We start from the raw sequence: 26,305 nt of genomic DNA, 5'->3' as shown, positions 1-26,305 counted from the left end.
TCATCTCATTTGCCCACCAAAGGTAAAATTAATAAGGTACAGTAGCCAATTCCCCCATTATAAGGCAGAAAAATTGAGTTTTTAAGTACAAAATTCTTAGAAGTAAAATGGATCCAATGTCTAATGTCTAATGTCTCTCAAGTTGTAGCAGCTTTTTTTTTTTATTTTTACAATATACCAAGAAACATATCCCTAGAATACACATACACTTGACGTTGATCTTCAGAAAGACAGTTGAACAAGACACACTCTACAATGGGATAGTAAAGGTCTATGAGACTCTGGTGAGTTTGTTTCAGTTGTAGTCCCAAGTTTGTATGTGTGCAACTTCCATCAAAATTCTAATGAAATTTCTCACAGAACTTAAAGAATTAACCCTTAAATTAATATAAAAACACAAAAAGCCTGAATAATTAAAGCAATCCTGAACAATAGAAGCAATGTTGGAGCTATCACAATATCCTATTGAAAATTATACTACAGAGAATTTTTTAAAAATCACACAAAACATATAAAATAGGCTGATGGAATAGAACATGGAACCCAGACATAAAACCACACAACTACAGCCATTCGATTCTTGGCAAAACTAAAGCTATACATAAGATAAAATGTGTCTTTTTCAACATTTCAGCTGGTGCTAGCAAAGCTGGATATCCACATGATGAGATATGAAGCTAAATCCTTACCTCTCTCTATGCACAAAGTCATATAAACTTGGGATGGAGCAGGGTGAGCAGGCAAAGGATTAGAGGGAGGGAATGTGGATCAGGGAGAATGATGTAGTTTCATTTTTAAATTGCAAATAAAATTAATTTATATAGAAAATGTGGCATATATCCACAGTAGGTTTCTATTCAGCCACAAAGAATGAAATCATGCTATTTCAAGAAAAAAACTGATAGAACAAGGAAACAAAAATAGCCTAGACATCCATCAATGGATAAATAAATAACAAAATATTGGTAGGTTATACAACAAAGTATTATACATAGGTTGAGATAAATGAAATTTGCCAGCAGTACTGGCACACGCCTTTATTCCCAGCACTGAGGAGGCAGAGGCAGGCAGATCTCTGAGTTCGAGACCAGCCTGGTCTACAAGAGCTAGTTCCAGGACAGCCTCTAAAAGACACAGAGAAAGCCTGTCTGGAAAAACAACAACAAAAAAAAAACAAGAAAAGAAAAATGAAATTTGCAGGTTTATGGCTGGAGCTAGAAACAACCACTTTGAGTTAAGTAATACAGATCTAGAGAGACAACTGTCGAATTTTTTATCATTCGTGGATGTTAGCTTTGAATCATTAGAAAGTGTGTTTCATTTGAAATATTCACAGAGGTCAGGAAATTAGCAAGGGCCATGGGGAGGGAAAGCTTTTAAAGGAGGGAGAGAGAACCTTGTGATAAAAATGTGAATGGGGGGAACAATGGAATAGGGAGGTTAAATGGGGCAGAGAATGGGGGCACATGGTAAAGGAGGGAATACTGGGAGGAATAAATAACTATAAAGACCTTGTGCAAAAACTATTAATGCAGAAGCTTCCTTAAAGATAAGAATATACTTATATAAAAGGAGTTTAAATAGCATTACCTTATAATGGGAGAACAATGCCCTTACCAGACACCACAGGCTATCAACTAAAAAGACAAAAGTCAGCAATGGATTACCTTTATTGGAGTTGTATGCCAGTTAGGTTCCCAAAGACCCCCTAAATATTTCAATGTCTCTCCACTATTCTTGATCCCCATCCTGAATTTGATGGTAACACCCTATTACAGAAGGCATCAAATACCTGGCTCATAGAACATGAAAAAGTCAAGCTGGCATTGACCTGTCAGCCTCATCTTTACTGGCTTTCACAGCGCTGGAAGGCACTATGCATATTACTGGAGGAGAAAAGTAAACATCTGTCTTCTACAGCTGTGAACACTGTAAGCTATAGAATAATGACCTGCCTGTCAGACCTGCTCAATAGTGCGTTAGTGACATGAATGTTAGCTATATGATTTCTATCCAAAAAGTTTGCCTTCATCAAAGAAGTTTCTTTGTGCAGTATACAGTGGTTAATGCAGAAGCACACAACTGATCAAAACGCAGAGTATGAGCATCAGTGGAGTAGTAAGCCACAGAAGAGAAACCTCTATCACAATTTCCAAGGCTTGGGAACCACCGACAGAAAGGAAGCAGAAAGAACGAAGGAACCAGAGATTAGGGGGGACTGGGGAGATACAGCATCTTCTGGACATGACAAGACCAATGCACTCGTGAATCCAGCTGCTGTTGTGGTTGCACACACAAGCGAAAACATGTCAATACTGTTGTAAGAAGGATGTTGAGATCAGGTTCATAAGGCCCCACTCCTAACGAAGAAACTATTGATAGATGATGGCATTTAGGGCAGGGAGACTTGATTTCCTTTAAGGGTGTGGCCCCCTTAGAGGATGAATATCATCAAAATGTATAAAATTTTTAAAGAATTAATATATTCTACTAAATGTTTTCTATGACATTTTCATCCATGTAGATTGAACACACTTCAGTGGCTGAGCATACTCCCATGAGTATAAGGGTAGCACAGATTGTATTTAGAGAGCTATTTAAACAAAAAGAGCAGGTGAGAATGTGGGGGTATATCTTGCAGGAGTCAGAAGGAATCATAGAGGGTGAGTATCATCAAAAATGTATGAAATTTTTAAAGAATTAATATATTCTACTAAATTTTCATTCATGTATATAATGTATTCTGATTACTCTCCACCATCCTTTTTTCTCTCCCTTCCATCCTTATCATCTCCAACTTCTTCCCTACAGATGTCTTTCCCACATTCATGACACTTTGTTGTTTTGTTTAATGTCACACTGAGGTTGACCCTAGCCATCTGGGCGACCATTGGCTTGGAACTATCGATTGGAGCCTGGTGGCTCACCAGCAGGTACATAATGCAACATGTCACCTCCCCCTCTCCTAGAATCTGTTAGTTGGCAATAGTTAAACAGTACACAATAGAGCCCATGCATCCCTCTTACAGGGACAGATGACTGTTTACCAAGCTAGTCTTGTGTAGGGCCTGTGTCAGGAGGTACAATTACTGTGAGTTCATGATAGCCATTATTATGTCTTACTTAGAAGATGATATGTCACAGCTCTCTTCTCTAACTTCAGGCTTTTACATTCTTTCTGTCTCCTCTTTTGAAACTATCCCTCAGCCTTAATAACTAGACAAAGTGAATCCTAAAAGCAATGGCTCTCTAAACAAAATTTCCAATGCCAAGTGAGAAATAACATCATAGAAGTTATTGCTCAGGGAAGCCACAGAAGTCCCCAAACAATCCCAGCTCTTGTCATTACTCTTTTGCTGAGCAGAATTAGTTGATAAGCTCTGTTGCCAAAGCCTCCACATATATTGGATGTATGATACTTTTTAAGTCATATATTAAGCTGGGAATGTAGCTCAGTGGTAGAGTGCTTAATATGTTTAAGGTCCTGAGTTCAGTCCACAGTACTACAAAATGCTAAACAAAGTATGCATTCATAAGACAATGAAAGTCCTTACTTTTAAGTACAGAATTGAAATACATTCAAACTTAAAATATGTCTAACATTATATTATAACTTTTTCTTCTTATGCTGATTCCTTGAAGAAATAAAAATATAAGGAATTAGAAAAGACATCATCTTTCAAGTAGTTATTCAGAATTCCCTGTGATCTGAGCAAATACCCATCTGTGGTTAATATAGCAACATCCCACTGATGTAAAAAACAGACTCCAAAACATTCAACTTTCTGAAATCAGAAGGAAAAAAAGAGAAATCTCAATAACAGTCAGAATTGGCAACAGAACTTGAGGTTGGATCCCTAAGCAAAAGGAATAGGCAGGACCTCAGACACAACAAAAATTAAGAAGTTTGGTTTGGTGATAGCTGAGCAACTGCACATGTTAACTATTCACAAAACTGGCAATTGAAGTAGCTGTCACAAAGTTTCTGACTATGGCCATGAACTTTATATAACAACCTTATTCCCTACAAGAAGTAGTTGTGAGGAAATCCAGAGAATCTTTAGGTCATACTTTGAAAACCTGTATTCCACAAAATTGGAAAACCTAAAGGAAATGGACAACTTTCTGGATAAATATCACTTACCAAAATTAAATCAAGATCAGATAAACAGTTTAAATCGAACTATAACCCCTAATGAGATAGAAGCAGTAATCAAAAGCCTCCCAACCAAAAAAAGCCCAGGGCCAGATGGCTTCACTGCAGAATTCTACCAGAAATTCAAACAAGAGCTAATTCCAGTACTCCTCAAACTGTTCCACACAATAGAAGCAGATGGGATATTGCCAAACTCTTTCTATGAGGCTACAATCACTTTGATACCCAAGCCTCACAAAGATATGACTAAGAAAGAGAACTACAGACCGATATCCCTCATGAACATCGATGCTAAAATACTCAATAAAATATTGGCCAACCGAATACAAGAACATATCAGAAAAATCATCCACCATGATCAAGTAGGCTTTATCCCAGGGATGCAAGGATGGTTCAACATACGAAAATCCATCAATGTAATCCACTATATAAACAAACTTAAAAAGAAAAACCACATGATCATCTCACTAGATGCTGAAAAAGCCTTTGACAAAATCCAACATCCCTTCATGATAAAGATCTTGGAGAGAACAGGAATAACAGGAACATATCTAAACATGATCAAGGCAATATATACCAAACCAATAGCCAACATCAAAGTAAATGGAGAGAAACTCAAAGCGTTTCCTCTAAAATCAGGAACAAGACAAGGCTGTCCACTCTCTCCATATCTCTTCAATATTGTACTTGAAGTTCTGGCTATAGCAATAAGACAAGAAAAGGGGATCAAAGGGATACAAATTGGAAAGGATGAAGTAAAACTTTCACTATTTGCAGACGACATGATAGTCTACATTAGTGACCCGAAAAACTCTACCAGGGAACTCCTACGGCTGATAAACACCTTCAGCAAGTTAGCAGGATACAAAATTAACTCAAAAAAATCAGTAGCCCTACTATACACAGATGATAAATCCAATGAGAAAGAAATCAGGGAAACATCACCTTTCACAATATCCACAAGCAACATAAAATACCTGGGGGTAACACTAACCAAAAAAGTGAAAGACCTGTACAATAAGAACTTTGAGACTTTAAAGAAAGAAATTAAAGAAGATACCAGAAAATGGAAAGATCTCCCATGCTCATGGATAGGTAGAATTAACATAGTAAAAATGGCAATCCTGCCAAAAGCAATCTACAGATTCAATGCAATCCCCATCAAAATCCCAACACAGTTTTTCACAGACATTGAAAGAACAATACTCAACTTTATATGGAAAAATAAAAAGCCCAGGATAGCCAAAACAACTCTTTACAATAAAGGATCTTCTGGAGGCATCACCATCCCCGACTTCAAGCTCTACTATAGAGCCATAGTTCTGAAAACAGCTTGGTATTGGCACAAAAATAGACTGATAGACCAATGGAATCGAATTGAAAACCCTGATATCGACCCACGCACCTATGGATACCTTATTTTTGACAAAGGTGCTAAATCTATACAATGGAAAAAAGACAGCATCTTCAACAAATGGTGCTGGTACAATTGGATTCGGACATGCAGAAAATTACAGATAGATCCATACCTGTCACCATGCACAAAACTTAAGTGCAAATGGATCAAAGATCTCAGCATAAATCCAACCACACTGAATCTTCTAGAAGAGAAAGTGGGAACTACCCTTGAACAAATTGGCACAGGAGACCACTTCCTGAACATTACGCCAGAAGCACAGACATTGAGGTCTGCAATTAATAAATGGGACCTCCTGAAACTGAGAAGCTTCTGCAAGGCAAAGGAAACAGTCAGTAGGATAAAACGACCACCCACAGAATGGGAAAAGATCTTCACCGATCCCACATCTGACAGAGGACTGATTTCCAAAATATATAAGGAGCTCAAGAAGCTAGCCACCAAAACACCAAACAACGAAATTAAAAAGTGGGGTGCAGAACTAAATAGGGAATTCTCAACAGAGGAATCTGAAATGGCTGAAAGACACTTAAAAAAGTGCTCAAAATCATTGGCCATCAGAGAAATGCAACTCAAAACAACTCTGAGATACCATCTCACGCCTGTCAGAATGGCTAAAATAAAAAACACCAATGACAATCTATGCTGGAGAGGATGTGGAGAAAAAGGAACACTCCTCCATTGCTGGTGGGAGTGCGATCTTGTAAGACCACTCTGGAAATCAGTATGGCGGTTGCTCAGAAAAATGGGAATCAGTGTACCTCAAGATCCAGCCATTCCTCTCTTGGGTATATACCCAAATAGGGCATGTACTTACAACAAGGACATATGTTCAACCATGTTCATAGCAGCATTGTTTGTAATAGCCAGAACCTGGAAACAACCTAGATGCCCCTCTATTGAAGAATGGATTGAGAAAATGTGGTACATTTATACAATGGAGTACTACTCAGCAGAAAAAAGCAATGGAATCTTGAAATTCGCAGGCAAATGGATGGAACTAGAGGAAACCATCCTGAGTGAGGTAACCCAGTCACAAAAAGACAAGCAAGGTATGTACTCACTGATATATGAATTTTAGACATAGAACAAAAGACTACCAGTATATAATGCTCTTCACCAAAGAAACTAGGAAACATGAAGGACTCTAAGGGTTAAATGGTCCCCAGGAATGGAAGTGGCATGAACTCCCGAACTAATTGGGGGCATGAGGGTGGGGGGGGGAAGGAGCTGCTACAATAAGAGCAAGAGAAGAGGAGAAGAGGAGAGGAAATGGAGGGGCAGAAACATTGAGTTGGGGGAAGAATAGAGGAAAGAGAGCAAGATGAGAGAAACGATATCAGAGGGAGCCACTGTAGGCCCGAGAAGGGATCAGGAACCAGGGAGATCTCCAGAGACCTACAAGGATGACACGATCTGACAATCCAGGCAATGGTGGAGAGGATAACCTAAAAACCCTCCCCCTAAAATGAGATTGATGACTTCTCTTTATGCCATCCTAGAGCCCTCACCCAGTGGCTGATGGAAACAGAGACAGACATCCACAGATATACAATGAGCCGAAATCGGGAATTTAGTTGAAGAGAGGGAGGAATGAAGAACGAAGGGGTCTGTACTAGGATGGAGAAACCCACAGGAACTGTTGGCCTGAACAAGGGAGAGCACATCGACCCCAGATGCTGTCCAGGAGGCCTGTACAAGACTGATCCAGACCCCAGAACATAGATGTCAATAAGGAGGCCTCTGCACTCCAGGGAGCCTCTGGTAGTGGATTAGTATTTTTCCCTGGTGCAAGAAGGGACTTTGAGAGCCCATCCCATATGAAGAGTTACACTCTGGCCCTGGACACATGGGGAAGGGCCCAGGATCAGCATAGGAAGACTTGGTGGACTTTGCTGAGCTCCCGTTGAGGGCCCTACCCTGCCTGGGGAGTAGTGGGTGGATGGGGTTGGGGGGGTGGGCTGGGGGTGGGGGAGAAAGTTTGGGGGTGAGGGGAGGGAGAGGGAGAAGGGACTTGAAATAAGCTTGTTCCCTAACTAGAACTAATAAAATAAAATAAAATTAAAAAAAAAGAAGTAGTTGTGTGCAAACAAATTGTTTTAAATGTGGTTCTCTAGAGGAAAGGCACAATTTGGAGCATTTGTCAATTTCCATGGTAAAAATACTCCTGTTGTGGCAGATTTTGAGGTACCAAGGCAGGACATGGACCATGTTGGTTCTCTAGGCAATGTAAACTGAAATGGAGAAAACATTAGTTGCTACAGGAAATACAAGGCAGGCCTGAGGCCCAGGAGAAGAAATACAATTCTCATATAAAACATTTTGTTCCAAGGATTAGTGAAGACAGAAGGTAGCCATTGTTATGTGCTAAAATAAGATATTAATTCCAGTGGCAAAATCATCTTGGATAATCAAAACTTGAATACAGAACTATTTCCCTTGTCATTTCCTTCTAAAAATAATTATCTCTGATTGATTTCACTATTAAAGACTACATGTTTAAACAAACTAATTGTAAAAATATAAAAAATTAAAAACCCCGAAAACTGTGCCAATGATATGTTTTTATAAAAAAATAATATTTGTTTTTAAAATGGAAGGCATGGGCAAGGAAAAATATTTCCTTTCTCCTGAGCCTATGAGTCATTCTGTAGGAGTGTTATCATCCCAGAAAGCTGGAAATCTTATTCTTTATAGTTTAGAAGCATAAGACTTCACTTATTCACATTAAACATACACTTTCCATAGAAAGAAGCACACATGTTAACATGTAATCGTTTCAGATCATCACACGTGAGCCTGAGAAACTCTAACCTAAAGAATAGCTCCCACTTCATTTTGAGACCTCTCAAAAGTGAAGCAGCCTTCCAAATTCTGGCTATCATCACAGAACTATGCAAGAAACATTCTGGATGGTCTCTAAAGTAGCAGGCATCTTGATTGCACAGTATGGTATGGATTTCAAAACTCCTCTTCAATTATCCTTATTTCATCCAGAGGCAACATAAATTTGAAATGGTGGTGCACTCATCCCCTATTCAAAACAGGGAAAAGTTAAAGTTATCTTCTTGTACTGCCTGATTAAACTGCAGTCAACCATTCTTTTTAAAATTTTCCCAAGTGTCTATTGAGTACTTACTATATCCAAGACTATTTAACTATTCTTGCTAAGTATGAAAACTAATTCTGGCCTAGTACTTGGAGATATTGCAACTACATCACAGCTTGATTATAAATAAGTTCTAAAATGAATTCCAAGACAGATTCATTACCTTACATAGACTATATAATTTTGATTATCCTTTTTATATTTGTTTGACATAAGTTTATCCTTTTAAAAATATATCTCAGAGCATATTTGGAGATGTTAAGTTTTAATCCAGTCTTTTTTCTTACTTTATAGATTGCTAGTACAAGAATACGCAATGTCCTACTGAATTTAAAATACTCTAGTCAAGGACATAGCATTCACTATTTTATCCCATTAAACATACACATAAACACACACAGGAACATTCAAACATACACACACACACACACACATACACACACACACGCGCGCGCGCGCGCGCGCAGTATCATTATAAAAAACTGTCACTGTTACAATGGACTTGGAGGATGGCTTAGTTGCTAAAGTGCTTACTTCACATACATGAGGACTTGAGTTTCATTCCTCCCACCTACAGAAAAACACACATTCCAGCCGCTTTGGTGGGAATCTGTAATCAGTTCTGGGCAAATGGAGACAAGCAAATCCCTGGAGTTTGCTAGCCAGCCAGTTAGCTGGATTTCAAAGCACTAGATTCATTCTCAAAAAGAAAAAAAAATAAGTTTAAGAGTAATTGAGGAAGATGCTTAACATTGACATCTGGTCTCTACAGGCACAATACAACACACACACACACACACACACAGAGAGAGAGAGAGAGAGAGAGAGAGAGAGAGAGAGAGAGAGGGGGGGGGAGGGAAGGGAAGGGGAAGGAAGGGAAGAAAAGGAAAGGAAAAAAGAAAGGGGAGTGAAGGAAGTAGAAGGAAAGGGAAGGGAAGGGAAAAGGGAAGGGAAGGAACAGAAAGGAAACTACTTTGGGGATTGTTTTACTCATAACAATTTTAATGGAAAACTTCACTTAGCAGAAGCTGCTGTCGGCCTAGAGAAGACAACGTTGGCATGCAAAGCAATGGATATAGCTGAGGCCTTTGGGTCTTTCTTCCATGAACCATCCATGGTATTTGGAGACAGCTTTACACTGTTAGCCTTTCAATATATGTCTTACAAAGAAGGAAGAATAATAACTTCCTGGAAAGCTAATGGCTTTGCAGTTCCTGGAAATCAGAGAGAGGAGCAGCAGGCATGGTGTGTGCACATTACCTAAGCTATGGAAAAACACAGCAACAATAAAGCATTCATATACAATATATGCATATAAGTAGATACGTGCATAACATACAGTACTGCAATTATAATATGAAAACATTTTGTAAAGCTATTATCTATAATACATAATATTATGGTATAGATAAGCCATTATATAAACCAGAGGTTCTCAACCTGTGGGTTGTGACCCCCTTGGGGATCAAATGACCCTTTCACAGGGGTCAAATATCAGATAATCTGCATATCAGGTATTTAAATTATGATTCATAACTACCAAAATTATAGCTATGTAGTGGCAAAAAAATAATTTTATGGTTGGGGTCACCACACTATAAGGAACTGTATTAAAGGGTTGCAATGTTAAGAAGCTTGAGAACCACTGATATAGACCATAGAGCTTGTAGTATCACTACCCACACTTAATTTCATTGCTGTGCTAGGCTGTGACAAAACCCTGCAGCCAAGGTCCTTGTGAAACCTGGAATAATATCAGGCCATTAGAACCCCACATTGGTCTAAACTCAAAGATACCTTTCTTTGGGAGAGACAAGAGCAATCGTTCTGTCACCAAATGACATGTGGTTACACTAACATCCTGGCTGACCTCAGGTAAACAACTCTAACACTTAGGTTTTTAATCTTCCATATACCCTAGGGCAGTGGTGCACATTCAAGGAGTCAGGACTGCTAAAATTGTAAACCCACTGCTGAGTAACCAGCAAGTTTTGGCTAAGTACTGTTTAAAAAAATCACGTGGGAGTCCCCTGTTGTTCAATGTGCAAACAAGTAGTAAGGCTTTCCTTCCTCTCTTTCTAAAATGAACACAACTTATTCTCAGTTTTTCTTGAATATAAACTTCTTTTCAAAGTGCAAGCAAACCATAGAACTTTCAAATAGTTGTTAAAACTGACATGATGTGCAAACTGGAATAAAAAATGCCACTCTCTTTCCTCGAGCAGATAAGGCAATCAACTATATTCTTGCCTAAATATGAGAAACTCCTGTGCACACCTGCTTTGGGGTGGAGAATGTTAACAGTTTTATGTTAAGTAGTTAAGTACTCAGATGAAAACAATTTAATGCTATTGTTAAATCACTTAAAGAGAAGAACATGAGGTGTTCATAAATTTACAAGATTAGGTCTTCATGTGATATAACAAGACTTGCATTACAACAGTTTGTACTCGATTCCTTTCATTCTTGACATTGCATAATTTCTCAATAACACTGACTGGAAATTATAGAAAGACAAATATAAAATGAAGTCACCTTCAGATGGATACAGCATATGGACAGTTTATTTTTATATTAGTGAAATTAAAATTGTAAGAGGTGCCTGTTCTCTGCTAGCCTAGAATTGCAAACAGGTTTTCAATCTAAAAATCAAAAAGATTAGTATCTCTGATTACTCACTACTTCAGAGTAATTCTCATTGTAAGTCCAAAGTTAGTGTTCAAAATACTTCTGCAGTTTATTTCCTTAAGAATATTTGCTAAGTGGTATTGAAACACAAAAGCTCAAGAAAAGTCAGAGCTTCTACATTTGGACTAAAAAGAGGACACACACAGAGATCTGTTCTTTCTCCAAAGTAGGATTTACTAAATAGTAGGCTTGAGTGGTGTTTGTAAGTACAGCATTGTGGGAGGGAGACAATCAATATGAATTATGGGAAGCCATGGCTGTACCTTGAATAGGCTGTCATTATTGCACCTGCCACTCACAAATAGGCTGTTGCGAACTGCATGCACCTCCCCCGCTTAATAGAGCATTTTCATATTCATAGCCTTGACACTTTGTAAGTCTTGCCATAGAGTAGGCGATCAAGAAACATACTAAAATAAAAAGCAAATAAATGGATAATTGTCCTAAGTTGCTTACAGGCTAAATTGAGTGGTAATACTAACATATGTGGGATAATTAATCTTCATGACAATAATGACATCAACAGTCTCATGCAGAACAAAATGTTAAAGAAGAGGTAGAAAAAAACTGAAATCTTTGTACACCACTTGGAGAAATGCAAAATGGCACACTCACTTTGGAAAGAGTCTACCAGGTCTTTAAAATGTTAAACATGAAGTTACTATGTGAGCCAGCAATTTTAGTCTTAGGTATTGTTTATTGCATGAGAAATAAAAATATAGAAATTCATACACAAATGTTCACAGTAACATTACTCATAAAAGCTCAAATATAGATTGAAGCCTAGATGCCTAATAATGAGTGCATCAACCAAATATGTCATTGTATACAATGGAAAGTTATTAGACCACCAAAGAAAACAGAAGTAGAATGAAGGCCTAATAGTGTCTGTAATGTAGATGGACCCTGAAATAGTTTTGCAAAGTGAAAAACAGAAACAGGTGAAAAGTGCCACAAATGAAATTAACTGTTTATTAAAGGCAAAGCTATGGAGGCAGAAAGTAGTTAATGATTGGCAGGTGTCCTGAAGGGAAATGAAGAGATGTCTGCTAATGAACACATTTCCTTTTAGGTGGGATGGTTTTCTTCTAGATTATGTGGTGATAGCTGCAATTACTCTGTGAGTATACCAAAAACCACTGAATTGTCCACTTTAAATGGAAAATCTGATGTATGTGAACTGCATCTCAATTAAAATCACATACATTTCAGTGGATCAGCAGAAAGAGAATGTTTAATTATTAATAAATTTAGAAGACATTTAAAGACTTTCAAAAGGAGGTGAGAACTGAAATACATTTTCAAGGGGTGCTGGGTTTATTTCTGAGGGGGGAAATTGTTTTTTCTGTGAGAAAGATGACAAAGTGAGTGGGATTGCAGTTCCAATCACACAGAGAACCCACCTAAGTTGAATTGAGATTGTCAATAAACTTGTACTCTCTGATGATTACAAAGCATGGTTGCCTGACTCTACTTCATGTAGAATTCACAGCTAAAGAGCAAGCAACCAAACTGCAAACATCCCAGATTGCACTATTTCCCAGACATAACTTCCCATTTTCTCTTTAAAGTAACAACTTTCTGAGTTCCATCCCACCAGACAACATTGAAAGAAATCTCATATAGCCCATCAATTTATTCAGATACTTGACCTCCACTATACAGAAAGCAATGATTAGCCCATGACCATGCAGTATTTTAGTTGATGCTATGAATTTCAAGAAGGGGGTTGACTGTGTAACTAGAGGAATGTGAAATAACTTTAGGAGCTTCTATCCATGTGACTTGTCTGGAAATCACTAGTAATGTTTCTCTTGTCAAGGTTTCAAGAACTTACTATGTGATGTTATGCATCATGCCTCCATTTGGAACACACTCCATTCAGGAGATGGTTTCATGATGCTGCAGAGCAAATGCTATTTTAAAATAACATTTTCAGCACCATTCATCAACATTCCAAGAATACTCTGCTTGGCTCGGCTGGTAGGATCTGAGAAAAGGCTAGCTGTGGTAGATATTTTGAGGGGATCTTTGCTGAAACACTGTTCTAATGAAAAAGAAGGAAAGCAGGGGCTTCCCGGAATTAGAAGGACATCTAAGAGTGAGTAATCCACCCACTCACTAGATAATCAAATTCCTTCGGACATTCCTCACTAGGACTTTTAACACTTACAGCTTTATGTCCAACCAGATTATGACTGGACAGTTTTTATCTCAACAGTCCTCATGGCTTGGCCAAAACCACAAATGAAAAGAGACATCATAAACTCTAAAAAAAAATGCATACTATCAAAAGCATGCTTCTCACCCCAACAGTATAAACATCTGGGACTGGATAACTCTCTGCTCTAGGGGTATCTTGTACACTGTGGGATATGTAATAACACTCCTGTCCTCCGTCCACTAGATACCACTAACACCCTCTTCTAGTTGTGTCAACCAAAATTGTGTCCAGACATTTTCCAGTGTCCCTGGGGAACATGTGTGAAGGAGAGTAAAAGTGTTTCCAGTAGAGGTATAAAATTTTAAGAGCAACAAGATGAATCACTTAACCATAAATTGATAAAAAATGTCCTCTTCATGCCCCAACAGTAAGTTTTTTTTATCATTACCTAAATTTATCAAATGTTTGTCAACATGAATAAAGAGATGATAATACCTATTTCCTGTTTTAGAATGAGAATAATTAAGTTAAACAGTTATGGCATTAGGGATTTTCCTTAAATATAGTGTGAATATATAATACACTGGTATGTAATTGAAAGACATCTGAAAACATGCTATGTTTAGAACAAAGTAATGCTGTAGTCAGGCTTTCCTTAATTATGAGCACTTCATTCTGACTTCAGCTCAGTGAGGTAGGTTTGCTGATGTGATTATGGGATGATAACACTGAGGTTCACAAAGAATTGGTTGAAAATTTCTGTTAATCAGTAGCTAAGTCAGGAGACCCTGGTCAATTCCAAAAGCAAGATACAGCAGTGCCTTGAAACTGAGGACTTGATCACCAAGCACTTGGCCGAAGAAGTATATTGTTCATGATTATGCTAAGTCTGTCTCATGTTAAAGAATTATACATATGAATGAGAACAACTCAAATACACAGGAAATTATTTCCATCCATTTTGTATCCACCTTCACTGGATATTTTCAAAACATGAAAGACTGTGAGTCACCCTTTGAGGACATGCCTAATTTAAGCAAAACTGCATCACAAGTTAATTAGCAAAGTACAAAGTTGCCCTGTGCTTCACATGGAAAACAGCATAGTAGCTTGTGTTGACAAGCTTTGTCATACAAGACTCACTTATCTTCAAGGCTGACTTTGCTATAATTTTGCCTGTATAGAGAAGTCTACAAATCTCTACTTCTTGCAGTTAAGTAAAGTACTGTGCTGACAGCATTAAAACATGTTTGTGATGCAACAAAGTTTGCATATAGGAGCAAAAAGAACCTTCCCCTAAATGCACAGGAACAATGTTTGAAATATCTACTCCACATTTGCCTTCCACATCTCTCTCTTCCCTGAGCCCTGTTACATAAAGGTTTAGGTGTTCTGGGGAATAATTGGGCATCAAGTGTGGCAGGGTGTGGGAGGATACTTACTTACCTCCATTATTACACATTTTATTTAGGAGGTGGGCAATTCCTATTTATATCACCTCAGATGAAGATACACCCCAGCAATTTGGGAGGGGGGAGAGCACCAAAACAAGTGGATAATTTCACTTGAACACCTTGTACTGAGTACAAATCTGATTAATTCCTTCATCTTCTTTGAAAGGAACAGATAAGCATTGCAAACAACAGTTTGTGTTAGCTGCTAACTGCGGGACAGCCAAGAGGTTAAAATTTAAAGCTGAGTAGAACAAATTATGCCATGCAATATGAACACGTGACCCCACACTTAACCCACGTATGAAGATATAGCAGTGTATTTTAGAAGGAAACAAAAAAGTGCTACTGGGTGCCCAGGGCTAGGATGACCATGTAGATAGACAGATAAGCATCTCACTAATTGATGCCCTAGTGTCAAATCCCACATGGCTACTGAGTACCAGACATATAGCTAGTTGAAACTGTGATATATCATAAAAGCAAAATATTTGCCTGTACTTCAAATACTTGGTAAGGGAACAATATATGTCATGTGTCCTTTCACTAAATTGTCTAATGCTTGGGTATCAAAATGACATTTCAGATACATCAGGTAAAATAAAACATTATATTCCCTTTTACACTTTTAATATCATTTAAACATGGGTATTAGAAAATTTTAAATTATATATGTGATTTAGTTCACATTTCTACTGGATGACCCTGTTCTCAAGATTAAAAGTTACTTTAGGGCATTATTTACGTTGAACTTGAAGGCACTTCCATGCAAATGTGTTGCTTGATTGAACTTGGCTCCTGAACTACAAATGGTAACTACAAACATACTTGAAAACTGAAATTTCATTCACCGCCTTCTTGGCAAAAATCTGTTAGATAAACAAATCTTCTATGCTTTTGAGACATGAAAAAGTAACTTATTTTCTCCCTTTTCAGATTTACTTAAACCATGTTAAATTCAAATGAAACAAGCTCTAGTATTAAAATGGACTCATAATTATGTGTTGATGTCTACAATACTGTAATGATTTACAAAGACACATGGATGGAGAATGGCCAGGACTGCACAAGATGAAAGAGAAAATGTTGCTTGTAAGAACACACATGTTACATATACCTAAGTTTGACCACTCTATGTTTTCCTGATGCTGTTATTTTTTCTTGGTTTTCATATTTCTTCTCCATTTTTACTACTGTCACCTGACTGATTCACATCTTGTCACAAGGCTAGAATAACCCTTCTCACCACTCTACAGAGTTGTCTGCATTCTCTGCATCTTCAATTGCTTAGACCTTACCACTGAAACTCATTCCGAATGTTTGACTCAAAATAATTTATAGCAGTAAACAGCCTTCAGATTTACCTCAAGGTCAGCCCTATATTAAAGTTGTAAAATTTGACTCTACCTATAAAAGTTAAGCAATCAAGTTCACAGATTAGAATGTGAATTATCTGTGATCAGATCTGCCAAGCTATTGAAGTCAACTCTCAGTCTTTGCATTGCAATATACAAGTTAAAAGTTTAAAAACAGAAGCTGATAGTGGGCGTAAAAAAGACAAATTAAAATGAAACAAGAAATTATGAAAATAATTTTTTCCATTGCTTTGCTTGATCCATCTAAAAATTATTCCATGCCCTTAGAATTCAAAAGAAGAACAATGTCTGCCAATAGAGACCAAGTTTTCTTTTCAGTTCAGAGCTTTGTGCCCCCTCTGCCTCATCTTAAGAAGTGTTGTGTTTGTGGGTGGTTATGGATTTTTTATGATCTACAGCTCAAAGAAAATAAGGTCAAAGAATACTGCTGTGGGTAACCTCAGGAAGGAAAAATGTCTACAAAAATATTAAAAAGAAAAGAGCAGGTCACTCCTTTTAAGGAAGGCCCAGTACAGTAAATCTCCACCATTTGGGAATGAGTCACTCTAGATAAGCACACATCCTGCTCAGCCCAGGGTTAATTCTCTAACCATCTCCTATAAGAGTTTCATCACCCATCCATGACTTTTTTTAAACTACTGAACCAATCCGTTTTATAGCTATAATTGCAGATTATAACAAAGATCTGAGTGAGTCTTACAGTACTACCACATGAAGTAGATTTGGCTCCACGTAATGACACTGTCAATTCATTAGGATTAATATAACTTTTCAATAATGTACTCGGTGTCCTGATGGTCTAGCTAGGAATGACATCTGGCTACTTCTCCTGAAAAGGTTAGAGGAGTTCCTGATTCTCAGTGTTCTCTTTTCCACTGTCAACGGTATGGGCAGATCACTATTAAATTGTAATTATAACCTCCACTACCAAATCCCAGAATTCCAGAACACCTAAATGCTGCTTCTACTGCCATAATGTTCTTTTGTGCTTTTCACACATGTTCTCCTTCTCAACATGAGTTCATTTATCTGCCACCTGTCTCCTTCTATAAAGACACACCTGTGAGGAAAGAAATACCTGGATGAAAAGCTTATCTGGATCCCAAGTCTATTTCTATGGAGAGTTTCCCCCTTTCTTTAATAATAATGATGATGATAATGATAACAATAATAATGATAATAATAATAATAATAATAATAATAATAATAATAATAATAAAGAAATCCCTAGTCATCTTATCAGTAGTAACCCTACACTCTAAGGTTCTACCAAATATATAAACAATGTTTTAAAATTTTTAAATGCTGAATCACTGACACAGAAATCAGAAATCCTTGGTTTCTGAATTGTACAAATTCTAGTCAAATAAGAATGTATGTTTCCCTTCTCATTAACAATTAAATTTAAATCATAGTATAGTGTAAAGTTGGTCATTTCTCCTTGGAAAGATGACAAAAAGCTTAATATGATGGAGTCTGAGGACAGTGTTAGGATCTGATGTCATGAGTTCCAAACACAATTCCAAAACATAGATCACTGTGACCTTAGGGAAGTTGCTTATCTTCTCCAAGCCCCATTTTCCTCAACAGGAAAAGAGAACAAATGGATCCCACTAGAAAGTTGCTGTAAGGATTAGTATGCATACAGGCATTAAGTAAAATATTTGATACAGAATGAGTGAGAGAACTTCTTTTACCCAAATTCTCAATATTCTGACAAGATAAAACTACATTGAGCTTTCTTTAGGTAAAGCACCTTTGAATAATTGAAAGCATTCAAGAATTCATTTTCCAAGATATTGATTTTTCTCTTTTTTGAAGTTCATAGTATTATTTTTGCCTAAAGCAATCTGGTTGAGCTATCAGCACACACACACACACACACACACACACACACACACACACACACACACACACCAGAGAGAGAGAGAGAGGAGAGAGAGAGAGAGAGAGAGAGAGAGAGAGAGAGAGAGAGAGCGCATCCCCCTTAACCACCACCACTACACCACTAGGACTAAAATCACCACATCAGCCACCGTGACTACTAGCTTGTTAAATAGATCATAGTACATTTGCTTACAAATGCCCATGCAAAATGCATCCTCATTTCCTGTGGTTGGCAGTTGTGGCTGTTCCTAGCATACTGGTCCTGATTAATGTGTGGGATATGTGGGTTTTGGGGGCATTAAAATACATCCCAGACTCCAGCAAAAGGCTAGACTACACTCATTTAAACAACCATTGCTCATTCTGTTTTGGTTTCCCAGGACATAAAATAAACTGGCTGTCAAATCCATATTGTAAGTAAACTGAAAATTTTCTTAGGCACATATATGGCAAAGCATCACATAACAAGATAACCGGGGAGCTTTTGTTTCATAAGTAAATGTGCACAGCCAGATTATTATCTTACATAAAAGAGACCATTTAATTCTATCACCAGTTGAATTTATTTTTTACAACTAGTTTATTGATAAAACACACATTTCAGGTGTCAGGTCACTGGCTGCTTATATATTCAGAGTTGTGCAACCCTCACCACAACCAGTTTCAGAATATATTTTTCAACTTGAAAAGAAATTCTATATCCATTCATTAACAGTTATTCTTTATTTTCAACCTCCCACGTCACCCCTAGCCTCAGTCCAGGGGAAGCACCAATCTATTTTCTGTATCAGTGGAATTTATCAACTCTGGACATACCATGAAAACAGAATTTTATATCATGTGACTTTTAATATGATATAAATTCAATTATTTCACTTAGCATAATATTATCAAGGCTTATCCATGCTGTAGAATATACTAGTACTTCAATTATTTTATCAATGAATAATGTTCCCTTTTAGGATTAGACCACACTTTATCTATTCATCAATTGATGGAGAGGTTGTTTTCATTTTTTAGTATTATGAGTAACGCATATATATTCTTATATATATATATATATATATATATATATATATATATATATATATATATTATTATATATATATATTTCTGTTTAGTACTACGAGCTCATATAGTAACTCCATGTTTAAGCTACTGCAGAACTGACAGACTATTTTCCAAACTGGCTATACAATTTGAAATCCCCACCAGCAGTTTGTGAAGGTTCTAATTTCTTCACATCCTAGCCAACACTTTTTATTATCTTTCTCACTGTTGCTAGCCTGGTGGTTATAAACTAGTATTTCTTGTGATTTTCTATTACAATTCCCTAATGAACATAATTTGACTTTGTGCATGTTTATATGCCCCATTGGTGAGTTTTATGTTTTTAAGAGCTATTGGCCATTTGGAGGGCTATGGGGAGGAGCTATTGTGGAATTCAACAGAGTAGTGAAGGAATCAGATATAGGAATGACATTCCATAGCTGAATATTTTTTGTTCTGCTAGCACAATGAACACCCTAAGGGACTTTTGAATAGTTTTAACATTGAGTGTGGACTTTGTTAGCTATCAATCCCTGACCTAAAATATGATAGAATTATCTTACAATAGAACTATAAGCTATGTATTCATTGGTCAAAGGTCTTATCACTGGCTTCTGAGTCAAAAATTAAGAACGCATCCTGGCAGCCTATTAAGCCGAAAATGATGTGTGTACATTTGTAGGTGGCTGGGAACATGGAGAACAGGATGGTTTAATAACAAAAATGGCAACCAGGTTTCCAAAGCATGATGTATTGTAAAAGGTAAAAATTCTGTAACTTTCGGTTAAAATATCTACCATTCTCTTCATAACTCTGCAGGGTCTCTTTTATTACTGTTCTTAGTAGAAGTTCATTTCTCTGCAACAGAGAAAGGAAACAAAGTCTTTTCCACCATCATGGTCAGCTCCTATTATGGTTAGCAGCCATAGAATAGCAGCCTTAAACATAAAAACTCCACCCTGGTATTTTATAAAACCATCTCTAATGTTGGATAATTGTCCCTGGTATGGCTCAAAAGTAATCCACTAGTCCCTAACTGACAGGGTTCTATAAGGAGATATGATGACAGAATTTGGTCAGCAGGGATGCTGTTGTTCAAATTGAAATAATAGGATCCTCTTTTGGCTATTTAACTGACAGATGTAAAAATTGCTGTTCAGTACACAGAAGCAGCTAAAAGCAGAGGTAAGAAGATTTACAGAATGTAGCATCTCACAATATGTATCCATTAGTTTTTCTGTTTGATGGTTGAGAAGATAACCAAAATTGAAAATGGCATGGCTATTCCAGCAATATACAGACATATTATAGTGAGTATCTTCAATTTCACTATCTTTAATAATATGAGAAAATTGATCAACACACTCCATACATCACACCTCTTAGATATTTCATATCTTCCCCTTTGTGCCTAGATCTCAGTCTTCATCCCATGAGCCATCCAAGACTATCATTCTTCTCCCACAACCCATCTCTCCAAAGGCCTCTCGGGATACCTAGTCCTTCACTCACTCTGCTACTTTTCTTACTTACTTTCTTCCATCTTCTATGCCTTTTGACTCCTTGGTCTTCACCCATCTACTGTCCCTTAGTTTATAGATTAGGCAGAGACATCACTTTCCTAGGCATAAAAATACAATAAGGACCATAGCAAAGTTGCAGTTACTTCACAGCCTGCAGGGAAGGGGGCAGAGTTTGCCTCAGGATGCATTCCATGATTCAGTAGATATCTATACTGTAAACTCAGGAGCACAAGTCAAAACCTGTAGCCACATGCCCTCTGACCTCTCAGAGTACTGCTGCTAAGCATTGGGACTTGATTTGGGGGCATTTGGTACTGTCCTGTAAGTGATATAAAGGCACACCAAGAAATCCAAGTTCAGGGATACATATTGCCAGATTTGAACAAGAGGAATGAGGAAGAGTGTGCCATTTACTTTGTGAAATGAATATTGCTCAAATATATGCAAACTCCTTTTTATGACAAGGATTCTGTATTTAAATACGTAGGTGGTTTGACCACTTTTAAAAAGAACACCACAGGAAATAGGACTGTAAACCATATGATCAAAGAGAAATTAATATGAGACCAAAAAAGAGTTTTCACAAGCAAACAAGTAGGATGGCTAGGATCAAAAAGCCAAAGAGTCTGCACCTGTTGCTGAGAATGTGCAAAAACTGGATCTGTTGAGGACATGTAAAATGATGTAGTCAGTTTTGGAAACCAGTCTGGCAGCTCCTCAAATGGATGAATGGAGTCCCCATGATGACCCAGAAAGTCCACTTCTAAGCATATATTCCTGAGAAATGAAAGCATGCATCTACACAAAACACATAAACGTTCATAGCAGCAAAGGAAAGTGCGGAGGCAAGCCAAATGTCTGCTACCTGGTGAAAGAATAAAAATGTGTCATATCTATAAGGTGGGAGATTAGGGTTAAGGATGTGACTCAGTCTGTAGAGTGCTTACCTAGAATGCACTTAAGCCCTGAGTTCCATCCTCGGTGCCACATAAAACCAGTCATGATGGCACACACCTGTAATCCAACACTCAGGACCTGAAGGCAGGACAATCAGAATTTCAAAGTCATCATCACCTACATAATGAGTTCAAGGCTAGCTACTCTCTCTCTCTCTCTCTCTCTCTCTCTCTCTCTCTCTCTCTCTCTCTCTCTCTCTCTCTCTGGTGTGTGTGTGTGTGTGTGTGTGTATGTGTGTGTGTGTGTCTGTCTGTCTCTCTCTCACACACACGTATGTATTTCATTAAATTGAAAATGACTTGGCTATAAAAAAGAATTAATTCCCGGTAATATATTCCAACATGCATATACCTTGACAGCATGCTAATTGAAAGGAGTCAATGGCAAAGGATCATATATTATATGGGCCCATTTATACAAAACTTCAATATTAAGCAGTTCAGAGGCAAAAAGCAAATTATTAGCTTTCAATGGCCTGAAGTGCTAGTCATCATGGAAATGAATGAAGAATGAGAGTATGGAGTTACTTTGAGGAAGGAAAAAGTACACTAAACATTGTCAATTTATGTAGTTGACCACTCCCACAAAACCAAAACCCATTAGAGTGCATAGTCCTTCTTTTCTTTGTGAATCAATACTTTTAGATACGTTTAATATCCCTTAAATTTGTACCATGGGCTAAATTTGAAAAAGGAAATTTCTCACCATAACATTCTGTTCCAGCTTTGCAATGGCCCTAGAAAACTCCCTAGATATCAAACACTCTTTAAAGGTATTCTGAAATTGTGTGTCACTAGATACAAAGCCACCAGTTTTCCTAGCAACCTCATACTAACTCACATTTTCAACTATATTTAACAACTTTATTAATAAAGTCATTAAAAGCTGTGACTTTTCCTTTTCAGTTTTTTTATTTGAATTAGAAACAAGATTGTTTTACATGATAATCCCAGTTCCCTTCTCCCTCCCGTCTTCCCCTACCACCCCTACTAAAACCCTACCTATCACATATCCTTTCTTCTATTCTTCCCCTGACTCAACCTTTCTGCTCCCTCATGACCTCTGCATCCCTCCTCTTCTTCCCTTCTCATTCTCATAGCTCCCTCTCCCCCTTCCCGTGCTCTCAATTTGAAAAGCTGTTACATTTTAAGAAACAGCAATTAACTGAGATATTTTCGTTTAATTAATGAGGGGATAATATGTAGCTTCCATAAAATAGCTGTTTGGCCCCGTAACAATCAGTGAAGAAAATTCTTGTGAAGGTATATGGTAAGTTATTTACCATTCCATATTCCATGCTCTCTCTCTCCCTCTCTCTCTCTCACTCACTCCCACTCTCTCCCTCTCTCTCACAAACATCATATTTCTCAAGAAAATAAAACACTGTTTTCTTTTTTCTGCAGAATTTTTTTATTTGAATTAGAAACAAGATTGTTTTACATGACAATCCCAGTTCCCTTCCCCCTCCCGTCCTCCCCTACCACCCCCACCCCAACTAAAACCCTACCTATCACATATCCTTCCTGATCCCCCTGGATGGTGAGGCCTTCCATAGGGTGTCATCAGAGTCTATCGTATCCTTTGGGATAGGGCCTAGGCCCACGGCTATGTGTCTTGGCTCAGGGAGTATTCCTCTATGTGGAATGGGCTCCCAAAGTCCACACCTATGCTAGGGATAAGTACTGAACTACTATAGGAGGTCCCGTAGATTTCCGAGGTTTCCTCACTGAAACACATGTTCCTGGGGTCTGTATCAGTCCCATGCTGGTATCCCAGCTATCAGTCTGGGGTGCAAGAGTTCCCTGATTATCAGGTCAGCTGTTTTTGTGGGTTTCACCAGCCTGGTCTGGACCCCTTTGCTCTTTACTTGTCCTTCTCTGCATCTGGATTCCAGTTCAGTTCAGTGATTAGTTGTGGGTGTCTGCTTCTGCTTCCACCAGCTGCTGGATGAGGGCTATCAGGTGGCATATGAGTCAGTCATCAATATCATTATCAGGGGAGGGCATTTAAGGTAGCCTCTCCTCTGTTGCTTAGATTGTTAGCTGGTGTCATCTTTGTAGATCTCCAGACATTTCCCTAGTACCTGATTTCTCTGTAAACCTACAATGTCTCCCTCTTTTATGGTATCTCCATTCTTGTTTTCTTCAGTTCTTCCCCCGACTCAACCTTTCTGCTCGCTCATGTCCTCCTCACCCCTCCTCTTCTCCCCTTCTCATTCTCCTAGCTCCCTACCCCTCTTCCCTTGCTCCCAATTTGTTCAAGAGATCTTGTCCCTTTCCACTTCTCCAGGGGACCATGTATGTCTCTCTTAGGGTCCTCCTTGTTTACTAGCTTCTCTGGCAGTGTGGCTTGTAGGCTGGTAATCCTTTACTCTATGTCTAAAATCCGCATATGAGTGAGTCCATACCATGTTTGTCTTTTTGTGATTGGGTTACCTCACTCAGAATGGTTTCTTCTAGTTCCTTCCATTTTACTAGATATTTCAAGATTCCATTGTTTTTTCCTCTGAGTATACTCCATTGTGTAAATGTCCCACATTTTCTCTATCCATTCTTCGGCTGAAGGGCATCTAGGCTGCTTCCAGTTTCTGGCTATTACAAATAGTGAATATTACAAATAGTGAACATAGTTGAACAGACGTCTTTGTTGTATGACTGTGCTTCTTTTGGGTATATGCCTAAGAGTGGAATTCCTGGATCTTGTGGTAGACTCATTCCCATTTACTTGAGGAGTCACCATACTGATTTCCAAAGTGGCTGTACAAGTTGGCACTCCCACCAGCAGTGGAGAAGTGTTCCCCTTTCTCCACATCCTCTCCAGCATAAACTGTCATTGGTGTCTTTGATTTTGGCCATTCTGACAGGAGTAAGATGGTATCTCAGATTTGTTTTAATTTGCATTTCCCTGATGGCTAAGGATGTTGAACACTTTCTTATGTGTCTTTCAGCCACTTTAGATTCCTCTTTTGAGAACTGTCTATTTAGTTCTGTACCCCACTTTTTAATTGGATTATTTGGTGTTTTGGGGACTAGCTTCTTGAGTTTTTTGTGTATTTTGGAAATAAGACCTCTGTCAGATGTGGGGTTGGTGAATATCTTTTCCCAATCTGTGGGCTGCTGTTTTGTCTTGCTGACTATGTCCTTTGTCTTACAGAAGCTTCTCAGTTTCAGGAGGTCCCATTTATCATTTGTTGATCTCAGTGTCTGTGCTACTGGTATTGTGTTCAGAAAGTGGTCTCCTGTACCAATTAATTCAAGGGTATTTCCCACTTTGTTTTCCTATAGGTTCAGGGTGGCTGGATTTATGGTGAGGTCTTTGATCAATTTTGACTTAAGTTTTGTGCACGGCGATATGCTTGGGTCTATCTGCAGTCTTCTACATGTCTGCAACCAGTTATGCCAACACCATTTGTTGAAGATGTTCTGTTTGTTTCATCGTATGAATTTGGATTGTTTGTCAAAAATCAGGTGTTTGTAGGTGTGTGGGTTAATATCAAGGTTTTCAACTCTATTCCATTGGTCTACCTGTCTATTTTTGTGCCAATACCAAGCTGTTTTCAGGACTATAGCTCTGTAATAGACCTTGAAGTCAGGGATGGTGATGCCTCCAGAAGTTCCTTATTGTACAGGGTTGTTTTGGCTATTCTGGGTCTTTTGTTTAAAACACTGTTTTCTAGTTGTCTTTCCATATTAAAGAACTAACCATTGATCAGCGTAACACTACACAAACATGACTCATTCCACAGTCTGTTGCAGCAAAGCTCAACTGTGAAAGGAGATAAGTGTTTGAGCCTGGGTTGCACCTCCCAATTACTTTCCTAAAACCAAACCCCCTATCTAGACCAATCCATGGACTTCGGACAGCGGTCTTCACAAACCACAGGTTGCCAGTTTCCAAGTGGAACATGCCATGGTTCTCACAAGGGTGCTGACCTGGTTTCTATTTTCAACTGGAATTTCCTCCTCTAGGGTCATTTGATCCCCACCCTCAGGGACATTTTTCTAGTTCCCTGTTCCCACCCCACCTAGCCCCTTGTTTTGGAATCATAGAGAATTCCATGCTCAGACTCCTGTACAGTCTAATGATAAGACTCCTGGTCATCCCGCTTAAACCCTTTGGGGAGCTCAGACTGTGAGTCTATGGAGATCCTCTTAGAGGAAAGACACCAAGGTGACTTTTACTCAGGAAGTTGCTAAGATCTAAGGCAAGACCTGCAGGAAATGATAGCAGGAGGCCATGTTGTAGAGCAAAAGCTGTTAAGACATCTCCATTCAAAGGGTCATAGGAATGTGAAAATCAGCCAAGAGAAACATCAGAGAGTGGAAGACCAGGCCACATCCCTTGGCAAAACACGGCTGCACTGGCAAGACCACGAGCTCACTTCCCCACACATCCAACTCTCTGGCAATGTTGCTCTGTAAGCTAAACTATACTGAGTTGAAAGCACAGAACAGTTGTGTGTTTGTAGTGAACCTTTAGAAGCTCTTTACAACCTCTCCTTTAGAGAAGTTCTGGATAAAGTGATGT

The 26,305-nt window shown here is 38.3% G+C and overlaps 1 protein-coding gene across 3 annotated transcripts in view; it reads right to left on the bottom strand.

Annotated features, from left to right (window-relative positions):
- Positions 1-26,305, bottom strand: part of Arhgap6 (Rho GTPase activating protein 6) — a 520,326-nt gene that overhangs the window by 209,797 nt on the left and 284,224 nt on the right. Inside the window, exon 2 of one of the 3 annotated variants that reach the window (XM_035449869.1) lies at positions 20,832-20,919. The exons of the other annotated variants lie outside the window; for them this stretch is intronic. Coding sequence (XP_035305760.1) covers positions 20,832-20,876 — 45 coding nt within the window. The 5' untranslated portion in view covers positions 20,877-20,919. The remainder of the gene's footprint in view (positions 1-20,831; positions 20,920-26,305) is intronic. 3 annotated transcript variants of the gene reach the window in all.

The sequence above is a fragment of the Cricetulus griseus genome, chromosome X, assembly GCF_003668045.3.
Source record: "Cricetulus griseus strain 17A/GY chromosome X, alternate assembly CriGri-PICRH-1.0, whole genome shotgun sequence".
Classification (NCBI taxonomy): Eukaryota; Metazoa; Chordata; class Mammalia; order Rodentia; family Cricetidae; genus Cricetulus; species Cricetulus griseus.
The sequence above is the reverse complement of the archived record's forward strand: the minus strand, read 5'-3'. Positions and strand labels throughout refer to the sequence as shown.